Source organism: Pungitius pungitius, chromosome 10 (genome assembly GCF_949316345.1).
Source record: "Pungitius pungitius chromosome 10, fPunPun2.1, whole genome shotgun sequence".
NCBI classification, from domain to species: domain Eukaryota; kingdom Metazoa; phylum Chordata; class Actinopteri; order Perciformes; family Gasterosteidae; genus Pungitius; species Pungitius pungitius.
Window position 1 is genome coordinate 15374910 of NC_084909.1, and position 12005 is coordinate 15386914.

The following is a 12005-nucleotide window of genomic DNA, read 5'->3' on the forward strand; positions in this document are numbered from 1 at the left end:
CTTCTCTACAAAAATCATTTAGCCAATTTTCATTAAATTCTACATCTTTATAATATACATTAGTTTTTTTCAAAACCATCAGTGCTTTTTTAATGCGTAAGGGATCTACAAATTGATACTCATAGTGGCCTTTATAAGTGAGCTTACGCTTTAACTTAACACGCAAAAGAGATCCGTCCATTTCTGAACGTGGAAGCAAGTTAGTAGTCTCAACGATATTGGCTGGAACACACGTCACAGGTCCATGGACTCCATTTTGACCTCCTTTAGGTAAAGCCAACATTTTCATAAAAGGTATGTGCAAAGCAATCAAATGCTGTTCCAAGCTGTTTAAACAAGCCAGTTCTTCTGGAATGGGATGTACTTGCATATTGTTCAGTACACATTCAGGTGGCATTACTCCTCTCTTAATTTTAGAATGACATGTGTAACAGATCCATAGCTTTCCTCTACCCATATCCAGCCATTTGCATGGTACTACACAATCATCATCACATTCATGTAAATGATTACGTGAGATACATTTCTCAGCAATTAAAGCTATGTCCTCACGGTTACCATAGTCATTTTTCCAATGTGACACCTGATATTCGAAAAGCAGTCGATTGCAAACACAACATACAAACTCTGGTCCTTTTCTTACCTTTTCAGAAAACTGCTCCATGACAAAATCAAACAGTTTTGACTGTTCTTTCCTTTGTTGAAACCTTGTTTTATTACGTGCAATAACACGTTTTTTATGCAGAATATTTCCATATTTGTTTTTACTCCTTGCCTTCACTTTCTGCCTGTAAATGAGATTCGTCCAGTATTTATTTTTGCTAAATTCCTTTAACATTTCTTTGTGCAACTGGTTTTGTTGATATTTATTTTTGCTGAGCTTCTTAACGTTCTCTTTGTGTAACAGATTTTGTTGATATTTATTTTTGCTGAGCTTCTTAACGTTCTCTTTGTGTAACAGATTTTGTTGATATTTTTTTATGCTTTGTTTCTTTTTGTTTTCTTTGTGCAAGTGGTTTTGATGATATTTATTTTTACTGAGTTGCTTTACATTTTCTTTGTATAACAGATTGTCCTTATAATTGGCTTTACTCATTTGCTGGACTCTCAGTCTATGTGACAGGTTTTCCTGATATAGCTTTTTACTCGCTGTGTTAAGTTTCTGCCTACGGAAGGAACTTCCTAAATATAATGCCTTTAATTGGATGCCCTTCTTCCTTTTCAAATAGGTTGATAATTTAGTAGGACTACAGATGTTTGAAGAATCCTGGAATTTTACATTTGACCTTCTCCTCATGTACTGGGTTTCAGATGAGATATCCATTTTGCATAAATCAAAGCAACTTACTTCAGTAATATGTTTAACACAAAGTACTGGCTCATAGTGATTATTCTCATCATGTTTTAGGTAAATTGCCACTTCAGACAAAACTGGATTCACAGAATTGTATTTGAACCACTTTTTACCACTGTATATATATATATCCAGTCCAAAAGCATTTGCAGTTGCTTCAATTTCTATTTCTGTGGCATCATAACCAACATATTTCATGTGTGTCTCTTTAATATAATGGGATATTGAAGCATATCCCTTTTCTATTATTTTAATGTTATCAATCTGATCTTCCATATATTTTACAACTGCAAGCCTAATCTTTCGGTGACATTTTTGGGAACCACTGACTGCTTGAGCAATTGCTCTAAAGAAACTATTTTTATCCTTTACAATTGTACGAGTTTTGCACACAGCACCTAATGAACCACTCATGGTTGGTAGTTTAACATCCTGCTTTTCATAGGACAAGTTATACAAATTGCATACTGATTTTGCTACGTCTGAGGTCAAGGGATGAAATTCCCAACATACGGCAGGTACATCATTGAAAATTACACTATCTATGTCCTTGGCTGGAAATGTACTATGTAGTTCTGTGATATCATCTTCAACAGATTCATCACTCAACATTACAAAATCAATGTCTGTTGCTGGCAATGAACTATCCGGCTGCTCGGAGATATCTGCAACAGGTTCAAGCACACAACTTGTATCAAAACGGAGATTCTCCAAAGTATTCATTTTTCTCTTACTCTGTCGACGAGAATAGTCAGTGGAGCAAGGTGTGTCCTCTTTGCAATAACAATAACAACTCAGCATGCCAGGCTGTTGAACACAAACCACAGACTCATAATGGTTCCCATTGCAGTTTTCCAAATACAGTCCCTCAGTGGTTAACTGTTTGCTTGTGCAACTATATTCAAGCCAGCGATTAGTGTGATATGTGAAAATACTTATTCCCAAAAAATCTGCTGTTGCCTGAATCTCAATTTCAGTTGCCCAACTGCCAACATAAGACATCCGTGACAAAATGAGATATTCTGTGATTGAATTATACTCACTTCTCAAATGACACGTATATGCTTCAGCATTACTTTTTATGTGTTTAACCACAGCAAGGCGAACTTTTCTGTGATACCTCTGTGTACCACTCACAGCTTGACTGATGGCTCTAAAGAAGCAGTTTCCATCACCAACTATTTTGTCATTCAAACATGGAGCCCCCAACGCACCAACGTTTGTAGATACCGAATCACCTTTCTCTGACACGATATCTAACTGTTTGCAGAGAATTTGTGAAACCTCATTACAAAGTGGACGAAACTGCAACTGTTTACTGATGACATCACTGACAAATACGATGTCTGGCTCAACCTCAGTAACACTGGTTTTTATTACCGGTGATGTACAAGTTCCCTTTGCCACCTTACACATTGCACCTGTCTGACTGGCAGAGCTGCCAAGTGTTGCATTGGTTTTTACCTTTTTTGAGTTGGTGTTTCCCTTGGACACCTTACGCTTTGTACCTCTGCGTCTGTTAGAGCAGCCAGGTGTTGGTTGAATACTCTTCTGATGTAAACTAGAACCCAACGTTGTCTCAGTTACAACAGGGTCGTTCTGACCAAAGGACAAGCGGCCGCTATCAACTAGGTCATTCTGAGTGACACAAACACCAGCAATCTCAAATGGCTTTTGGGATGTGTTTAATGCTTCCGCAAATCTGCATATGTGACTAAACAGGCCTTCAAAGTCACTAAAATACACAACAACACTTTGTCCTCCAGCATCTACCATTCCAAGTGCATTGCGTGCATGAGAGTCAACCACGGCATAACGTCCTTGTTGACAAATTATTGCACATGTACTGCCACGTAATGTCATAAGGCACGTGTTATATTGTGTGAGAATCTTTTGTAACCCCTTTCTTAAAGTGACGTGTACACCTAGCTCAATAAGCTCTCCCTCAACCAAATCAACATCTCCAGTAACATAGTCACCATATGAAAAGTCATACCTGCGTCCATTAATCACAGAGTCTTTGGGAAGATCTGGTACACATAGCAGTTGGGACCCACCACTGATGGCGTTGGTGGCACGCAGAGAAGAATACAACTCATCGCCTGAAACTACAACCTCATCCAGATCGCTGGACTGCCATGAAAACACACAGTGAGTTGAGTGTTTTGCTATGCTCACCAAACCGACGGCCATGCACTGAAGTCCGCCATATTCAAACTGACTGTCTCCTTGATGAAACGATCCCTGGACAGATGTTGTAGGACATTCAACACTGACAGGACGGCTGTCCTCAGGGTGAACTGCAACTTCCATGTCGCTGTCTGAAAGCCCTTCTACACATTCCACATTATGCTCCTTCACAGAAATGCTACTGATGGCGTACCACTTTGCGCCAAATGACTCCTTCAGATTTCTGATGTGAAGCATCAGGTCATGAAGACTGCTGTTGAAGACAGCCACAGGTGTGCCAACACTAGATGCCAACCCAGATGCATCACGTGACCCACAATCAACAAACACCAAGTGTTTGTCGTGATGAATAATGGCAGAAACCTCACCATACATGTTCAACAGACACATGCCATCCCTCAACAAGTGTTCTTGTAGCACTTCATGCAACTCAGGCTCTTCAGCAGAGTCATTGAAATGTCTTTGCTGCGGTTTACCAATCCTTACCTTAAATTTTCTGCCAAAGACACTATGCTGTTGAATCAAGGTGCACTTCCCTTTAACGTCACTACTTTTACCTGCTTCAGCTACAAACATGTTTAACTTGCCACCTTCTGTACAGATGTCATCAATATCTGATGCTTTCCAGGTACACACAGGAGCCAGGACATGCTTTATTACAGCGGCAACACTGCATGCAGTTGATACATTTCCATCATCATGCAGTGTGTCTTCTCTACGAGTCCCTGCAACAACGGGTGGGGGCATTTTCTCTGAACATGTGCACGACTCACCTTCACGACTTACCGCACCACTGATGGTTTTGGCATCGTAGCACTTCCCTCGGGTGGATTTGGCAGATCGTTCTCGATCACACTTACCGGCGATGAATCTTTGGTTGTGTCGCTTACGAGACAATTTCTTCATCTATAATTAGGGGCAAGAGAAGTGTCGCTTACGAGACAATTTCTTACGAGACAATTTCTTCATCTATAATTAGGGGCAAGAGAAGCGGTAACAATTAGATGGTCATTAATTTTTGACACAATTGGTCAGAATTGAAAGAATCAACCACGACAATTAAGTAGAATGGAATGCACCAGAAAAATGTCTAAAAACAATATAAAATTAAGATACCTTCAGCTTGATAGACCCTTCCTCATCACCAGTAGAAGACGACCCTTCAGACTCCCCCCCACTCGGCAAAACCTGGATGTCAAAACGTCTTTATTTTTTCAATATATATTATATATATATATATATATATATATATATATATATATATATATATATATATATATATATATATATATATATATATAAAAATAAACAGAACCATCTACTGGACTGAAAGTAATTGATTTGTACTACAGGCCAGCAAATAACGTTTCCCCTCACCCCTATGAAAAAAAACAAAAAAAACAATGTGCAACAACCTCGTTTGGGACAGCTTCCTGCTGAACACCAGTAGATGACGACTCCTTCGAACCTTCTCCACCTGGTGTTTCTGGGACCTATAAAAAGAAAAACACCCCACAATTTAGAAGGAATTCCACATTAAAATGAAATTGGAATAAGGTAGATTTCCAAAAAGGACCACCAACCTTCTTTGTTACAGCCTCCAAAACCCTCATATGGGAGTATTGAGCAGCGACCTCCGCAAAGGTTGGTGACGTTTGCACCTACAAAAAGAAGGGCATTAACTAGACAAATAAAAACAAGCATGTTTCTATATATGGTTTCACAAGTGAGTCACACTACAAATGTGTGGTTGCTGCCCATCAGTTACATAGACACTGTATTTATTAGCAGGGGAAAATTGGTTGGAAATATCTATATTCTTCAACACAAGAAGAAGCGGACTAAAATACTAAAAATCCCTCATTTGCAATTCAATATAATTTAGTAAAACATAAAAACCATGACTGCACATCGAATACCACCTAGATTATATAGAGGTCAGTTGTAGTTATTAAACAGGAGTGTATATTTTCTCCCTTCCCCATTTCCCACACAACGGACTAACCTTGACGGAGGCAGCTTCTTTTGGAACACCAGTAGAAGACGACCCTGCCGTCTCTTCTGCACCTGGTGCTGCCTGGACCTTAAAAACACCAACAATATTAGAAGGAACTGCAATTTATAAACATGATTGGAACAAGCTAATTTCACACAAAGTTGACAAACCTCTTTTTTGACAGCTACCGAAACTCTGGTAGGCTGAGGTCTGGCCATCACCTCTGTTGAAGTTGGTGACGTGTCCACCTAGAAGAGGAGCGATAATTACAAACAAATACAAGCACGTTCTTAGTATGTTGTCTGGAAACCCCCAAATGCTGCAACAAAACAACCTCTGCATTCTTAAACGATTCGTGTTATGAATAAATACATCATTTTTTAAATACCTCTGTTATGTGTGGAGGGACTGGAGTGCATTCCTTAGGGCTAGGAACATTCAATGGAGTAGTGTCATCCATCTTCACCAACGGCACCAAGCTAGACCTGGCAGGGGTTAGCGGGACGGAGCAATCCTTCACCTCATCCTGAAAAATGTAGACATTGAAAGAAGAATGTCAAAAATGAATCGATTAAAAGCCAACTCTACTAGTATAATAACATTGTGTGGTACTTAGAAAAAAATATATATATATATATATATAACCAACCTGATTATGAAGGATCCTCCTCCTTGGTTGACCGGGTGGTCTCCTCTGTAATAAGAAACAAGTTTTATTTTACAAGCACATAGTCTTTGACTGTGACTTCAGTGCTGTGAAAAACGTCAAGCTAACAAGTCGTGTGTGCAAACTATTACATTCTTTAATGACAAGTTACCATATAAGATTCTCAACAAAGACAATTAGAATGGATACCTTTTTGATTTGTGGAGAAGCTGGTGTGCAGATCTTCGGGCTAGGAAGATGCGATGGAGAAATCTTATTCATTTCTGCCAACCTTGCCCTACTAAACTTGAGAGGATTTAGCAGGACAGAGCACTCCTTCAGCACTTCCTGGTAAATGGAAATGTAGAAACAACGGTAACAAATCCCTTTTCTCAAAGGCAAACCATACTGGCATACTTCATCATTATATGCTGCTTTGACTTAAACAAGAACAAACAACCAACCTGATGGTGAAGCAGCCTTCTTTTGGGGGCATCGCATGTTAGATGGAATTGGCCGGGTTGTTGCCTCTGTAATAACAAACAGAATAGTTTTAATCCCACACAAGTACATTTCCTTTAACCTACACTTTGATGAGGTGTTTTGGAAATATTGGTTCTTTAAAGTGAACCATTACCTTCCTGCCCCTTCCAACAATTGACCACTCAAGATCTGGTTGACGTGGTATTTTTGGAGTGCATGTGGGGACTGATGGTCTTTGAGAAACCAGTGGCTTCACTGCTGAAGATGAAGGTAGCAGTGATGGCTTGGGAGAAACCAGTGGCTTCGCTGCTGGAGTTGAAGGTAGCAGTGATGGCTTGGGAGAAACCAGTGGCTTCGCTGCTGGAGTTGAAGGCAGCAGTGATGGCTTGGGAGAAACCAGTGGCTTCGCTGCTGGAGTTGAAGGTAGCAGTGATGGCTTGGGAGAAACCAGTGGCTTCGCTGCTGGAGTTGAAGGCAGCAGTGATGGCTTGGGAGAAACCAGTGGCTTCGCTGCTGGAGTTGAAGGTAGCAGTGATGGCTTGGGAGAAACCAGTGGCTTCGCTGCTGGAGTTGAAGGCAGCAGTGATGGCTTGGGAGAAACCAGTGGCTTCGCTGCTGGAGTTGAAGGTAGCAGTGATGGCTTGGGCTCTGGAGTGATTGCGGTTCGGCGTGTGCTGGGAGAACGCTGTGGCTTTGGTGCTGGAGTGACAACCGGCACTGATGGTCGGAAAGAAACCTGTGGCTCAGGCGGGGGGTGAAGTTTCTAATAATGACAAGAGTAATACATTGTTTTAGATACATAGACAAACATTAAGCAAAATAAAATTGATTCATAATTAAGTGGCATCAGAGCATTGTTGAAAAGGCCTACTTGATAGGAGTGATGCGCCAGCCACTTCACCAGGATCTTCATCCCACCATCATCACTCAGGTGCACCTGTAATAAATAATAACAAGCGAATATACAAAACATGAATGTAGATTCAACATCAAATACATAACAGTATGTAGAACTTTTCCATGTGCAATATCAAAACAGCATGTACTTACGCCGTCTCTGACCCAAAGTTTACGGTCTTGGAGTGGAAAGTACTCTGCAATGGAACAGTACTTCACACCTGAGAAATAGAGAAAAGGAAATTAAAGGTTACTTGAACTGTAAATTATGTATCTGCCTAAAAAGCAATAACCATACATCCATTACAGTGTATGTAATCTACAGTCTTTAATAAACTTACTCATCCGTGCAGTGACATCACGGAATTCCTGTCGCAACAGGTCCTGGTCTTTCACCTCACAGTTGAGGCGTGGGGGAAAGTCCAGGACAAACACCTACATGAACAAAGATGTACGTAATATTATGAATTCCATTCAGTCATGACTAATTATAGCAGCTCATACCAAAAGATTTATAATTACAAAAGACAAAAAAACACGTACATTAGGAAAGCGTTTGGTCACACTGGTCATGAGCTTGGCAAAATCAGCTCCTGCTTCACTGACGGAACGACTGGCTGTCAAATTGTTGCTTGGAGCCAGGACACAAAGTGCATCAGGTTGGTGAGTGAGAACAGTGTTCTCAATCTCCAGCTTCAGGTCAGCTGCGCTCCCCCCAGGGATGGAGAGGAAGCCAAAGGTGAGGATGCCGTCCGGCATAGTCACAAATCCATCTGCAATTGCACGCAGGTGGGAGCATCCGAGAACAAGCACCAACTGGAACAACAAAAGGGAGTGAATGAAAACCACACATTCATTTAGATTAAATAGTTTGTCCATTTCTTGTAAAATTAAACTACCTTCTTGTCTGGAAACTTGGGTGGAATGACCAATTTACGTTGTCTTCCAGTGAGGGAAGACTTTGGCCATGGGCGCACAAAGTGACGCCGACCTGTGCCACAGCCTATGTAAGAAAAAGAAAAAAAAGTGAAACCTAATGTAATTTATGTAATAGGAGTGCTGTTTTAAGAACAAATATTATATGATAATATTATATGATAACAGGACAATAGCTATTCCCACCTTGCTGGAGTTGAGAACCGTAGCTCCGCTCTGCCATGCGAAACTTGGCAGCCTCAGAACGGAAGAAGGACTTTCCGCGCGGCATCTGAAAGTATTTGGGTGCCAATATTTAATATTTAAATGACAAGATACACTCAGGTCTACAAGTCGGGCAGTAGTGGATGGTGAACGTTGGTAAAAGCGACCGATCTACTGACCCGATTTAAACTGTTACGTGATAGCAGTGTTTCCCCCACCTTTATAACAAAAACGCCATTCTCCCACACACAGCAGTTCCGCGCCGACATGCGCGCGAAAATATGTCCGTGAATGCTCACATTAGCTAACAGAGCTAAAGCGTTAACTACCAACTCCGATACTTTGTGCTCTGTCCTGCAAATAACCGACACTCGTTTAGTTTGTGAACGAAGTAGTTATGCTAAACTGTGTTGGTTCCCCTCAGAATTACTGACGGCAAGGAAGAATGTAGCTTCGGCAAACTTAAGTTAGCTTAGCGTTAGCTCGCGTTAGCTCGCGTTAGCTCGGAAGCGCAAAATGGACGAGCCTCAAGAATGATTATAATATTAAACTTACCGTTAGTCTGAAGAGTTTTCAGGCGATTGGTGGAATCAAGAGTATCTCTCAGTGTGTGGTAGTGTAAGTATTTGTGTGGATTAAGCAGGGTACAATTTTTTAAAAAGTACAGAGCTCAGGGTGTGGTTCCTTGAAAATCAGACGAAATTCAAAGAGGAAGAGCGACCGTTGGAGAGTCGTATATATACACACCATAGTGACATCCGGTAGAAGTTGTCAAAATAAGAGTCGTTAGTGTTTAAGAATACGGACCGTAAAAGGAATTGCACAAATAAGGTGCTTAACCTCACGGCAAGAACCGTTGTTATTTAAAGCTAATGACCGCACATATTACATGTTCTTCATTTACTTGTACCACTGACTTAATTTGTCCTTTATTTCTCACATTTTTAAATTAATTAAATCACGATTAAACCTGCGTTTTACTTTTCAAAACAAATTTGTCTAAATTAACGAGTATTCACTTCGGACAGCATGTATACTGAAATACATGTTGTTGTTCTATTGTATTTTGGAACACCAAACTAACACACGTGTAGAACGTGTTTACAAGCGACTCTTCCTACTGTCCTCGTGCACTTTTCTCTAAACTCTCCATCACTTGACAACTGCCTTTGAAGTAAGAATCTCCTAACGTTTTGCCACGACGTTTCAAAACCACAACGGTACACAGGGCGGTCCTCTGCAGGATAGATGTTGACAGAAGTAGCCTAGCAGCTTAGCTTAGCCTAGCAGATACCAACATGTTACGGGCACTATCAGTACTAACGCGGTCCGTTTGTCACTCACCCCCCTTCTGGTTGACACGCTGAGTAATTCCTCTGCACAGGTCCCCGCTGTATGTCTTGTCTCTGTTCGTTTTACTTCCAATGAAAAAAGCTCTCTCCATCTTAAACTTGTGTGTCGCTCTCTCCCTTCTAAATGACTGCTGGCACGCAGCCGTGTGGACTCGCGTCTGGACACAACGCCCACCACCGGAAGTTGCGTTAACTGTATTAAAAGGTTCTGAACAGTATTGATCTAGATCAAGTTAATAAGTAATCGTAGATGGCAATAATCTCTTTGATTAAGGCAATCATTCAGACAGCCCAACGTTTTTTACTTACCTTGTAATATGCGCAAGCTAGTTGCGTTCATTAGAAAGTATCCGATGGCCAAACAAAACCTTTCACGTCATTTCCACCAGCCTCTAGCCCACTTGTAGAAATAAATGCTTCCAGAATAATATCTCATGTTACCGTTCTACATGGTAAAACTTAAACTGTGTATGCAGCTGTCATAATCCAGTTAGCAGCCGGACTGACAGCTAGCTGTCTGCCTACGGTGGCCGGAGTGAGAGGCTCACTCGCTTTTTTTTTTTTTCTTCATTTTCGTCGGCGGTGCTGTTTTTAAAAATAGAAAGAATTAATTAAGTTTCTATGTAACTTTCACGCTTGAACACAAATTAAGTTTATATGTATTAATTAATTGTAATAATAAAATAATGCATTTTTGAGATTTGCATTTTTGAACTTCAGGAGCTATATTATAGCCCAATCAGCTTGGGTGTGATGGGAGGGGCTTTGCGGTGAAGTCGAAATGCAGCTAACCGTCAGCAGGATTTGAAAGAGGACGAGTGGCGCTATTTTTATTCATCACATCCAGCTATACATTCGTAAGTATCCATGAGTATATTGATTTAATGCTTATATTGTAATGAATGACACCGTTGTTCAGAGCTTTATTGTGCACTACGTATAGCTATACATTTGTAAGTATCCATGAGTATTTTTGATTTAATGCTAATGTTGTAATGAATGACACTATTGTTCAGAGCTATATTGTGCACTACCTATTTTGTAGTTTAGAAGTATCGTTCATTTTATGTATTTTCCAGAGATTGAGAGAAATGTCTTGTTTGAAATTAATTGTTAGGTAAAGTAGTTAATCCTGAAATTGTAGTACCTCTGTTATACATTGGAATCTGTGGAAATTAATGTTGAAAATGTGGTATGTAGTGTTTGGCCTGTTGAGTTATTTTATCTTTTATGTGTTTTACGTGTTTTGTTGATCATTAGAGAATGCAAAGTCCAACAAAATTCCCCCAAATCAACGATGAGGAGGTGGAGAAAGTGAGGCAGGCGTGCCAAATTCAAACTGTAAGTACATGTGTTGATATTTATTTGAGTGGCATATTATCTATTTCTTTGTGTTTGTATAACATTATAGAGCTATTGATGGGTAATAATACTTCATTGGCGTCATGGTTGAAGTTGTGCATTAAACACACATTTGTAAACATATTTTTCTTGCAAGAAATCCTACAATACAGAACACAGATATTGTAATTTATAATAATCATTTTGATATGATATAATATGCACCATAGAACCAAGTTGGTATTAAAAAATGACCAATATGTACATTTGTTTGTTTTTAATTTCAGTATGCGTGCCTTGATCAGGCGGTAACTCGCCAGGACCTGTATGTGCAATCTTTAGATTGCAATCTAAAGGTCATGCAGGTCCTGGTGAGGCAGGTTAGGAGGCGGCGAGCGGCTGAAAAGCAGGTGGAGGCCATGAAGCAGGAATTGATGGACCTTAGAAAAGAGGTAGCAGCCACAAAGGCTAGATTAATGGTGGTGGAGCAGGAACGCAGTGGTAATGGTGATGGTAAGTGTGACAATCTGCAATGAATGAACTCAAAAGCAGTTCTTACATCTTACACTACATAATATTTCCTTTAGCTGATGCTTTTATCCAAAG

The 12005-nt window shown here is 40.2% G+C and overlaps 1 protein-coding gene across 1 annotated transcript; it reads right to left on the reverse strand.

Moving 5' to 3' along the window:
- Nucleotides 1–4588: 4588 nt before the first annotated feature.
- Nucleotides 4589–9178, reverse strand: LOC119206795 (uncharacterized). Its single transcript, XM_062565231.1, has 11 exons — nucleotides 8689–9178; nucleotides 8466–8569; nucleotides 8110–8382; nucleotides 7908–8001; nucleotides 7720–7787; nucleotides 5929–6066; nucleotides 5711–5788; nucleotides 5550–5627; nucleotides 5128–5205; nucleotides 4960–5037; nucleotides 4589–4732 (listed from the first exon to the last, which is right to left on the reverse strand). Exons 1-11 carry the CDS (start codon nucleotides 8771–8773, stop codon nucleotides 4652–4654), a joined length of 1155 nt encoding a protein of 384 aa, XP_062421215.1. The 5' UTR covers nucleotides 8774–9178; the 3' UTR covers nucleotides 4589–4651.
- Nucleotides 9179–12005: the final 2827 nt, after the last annotated feature.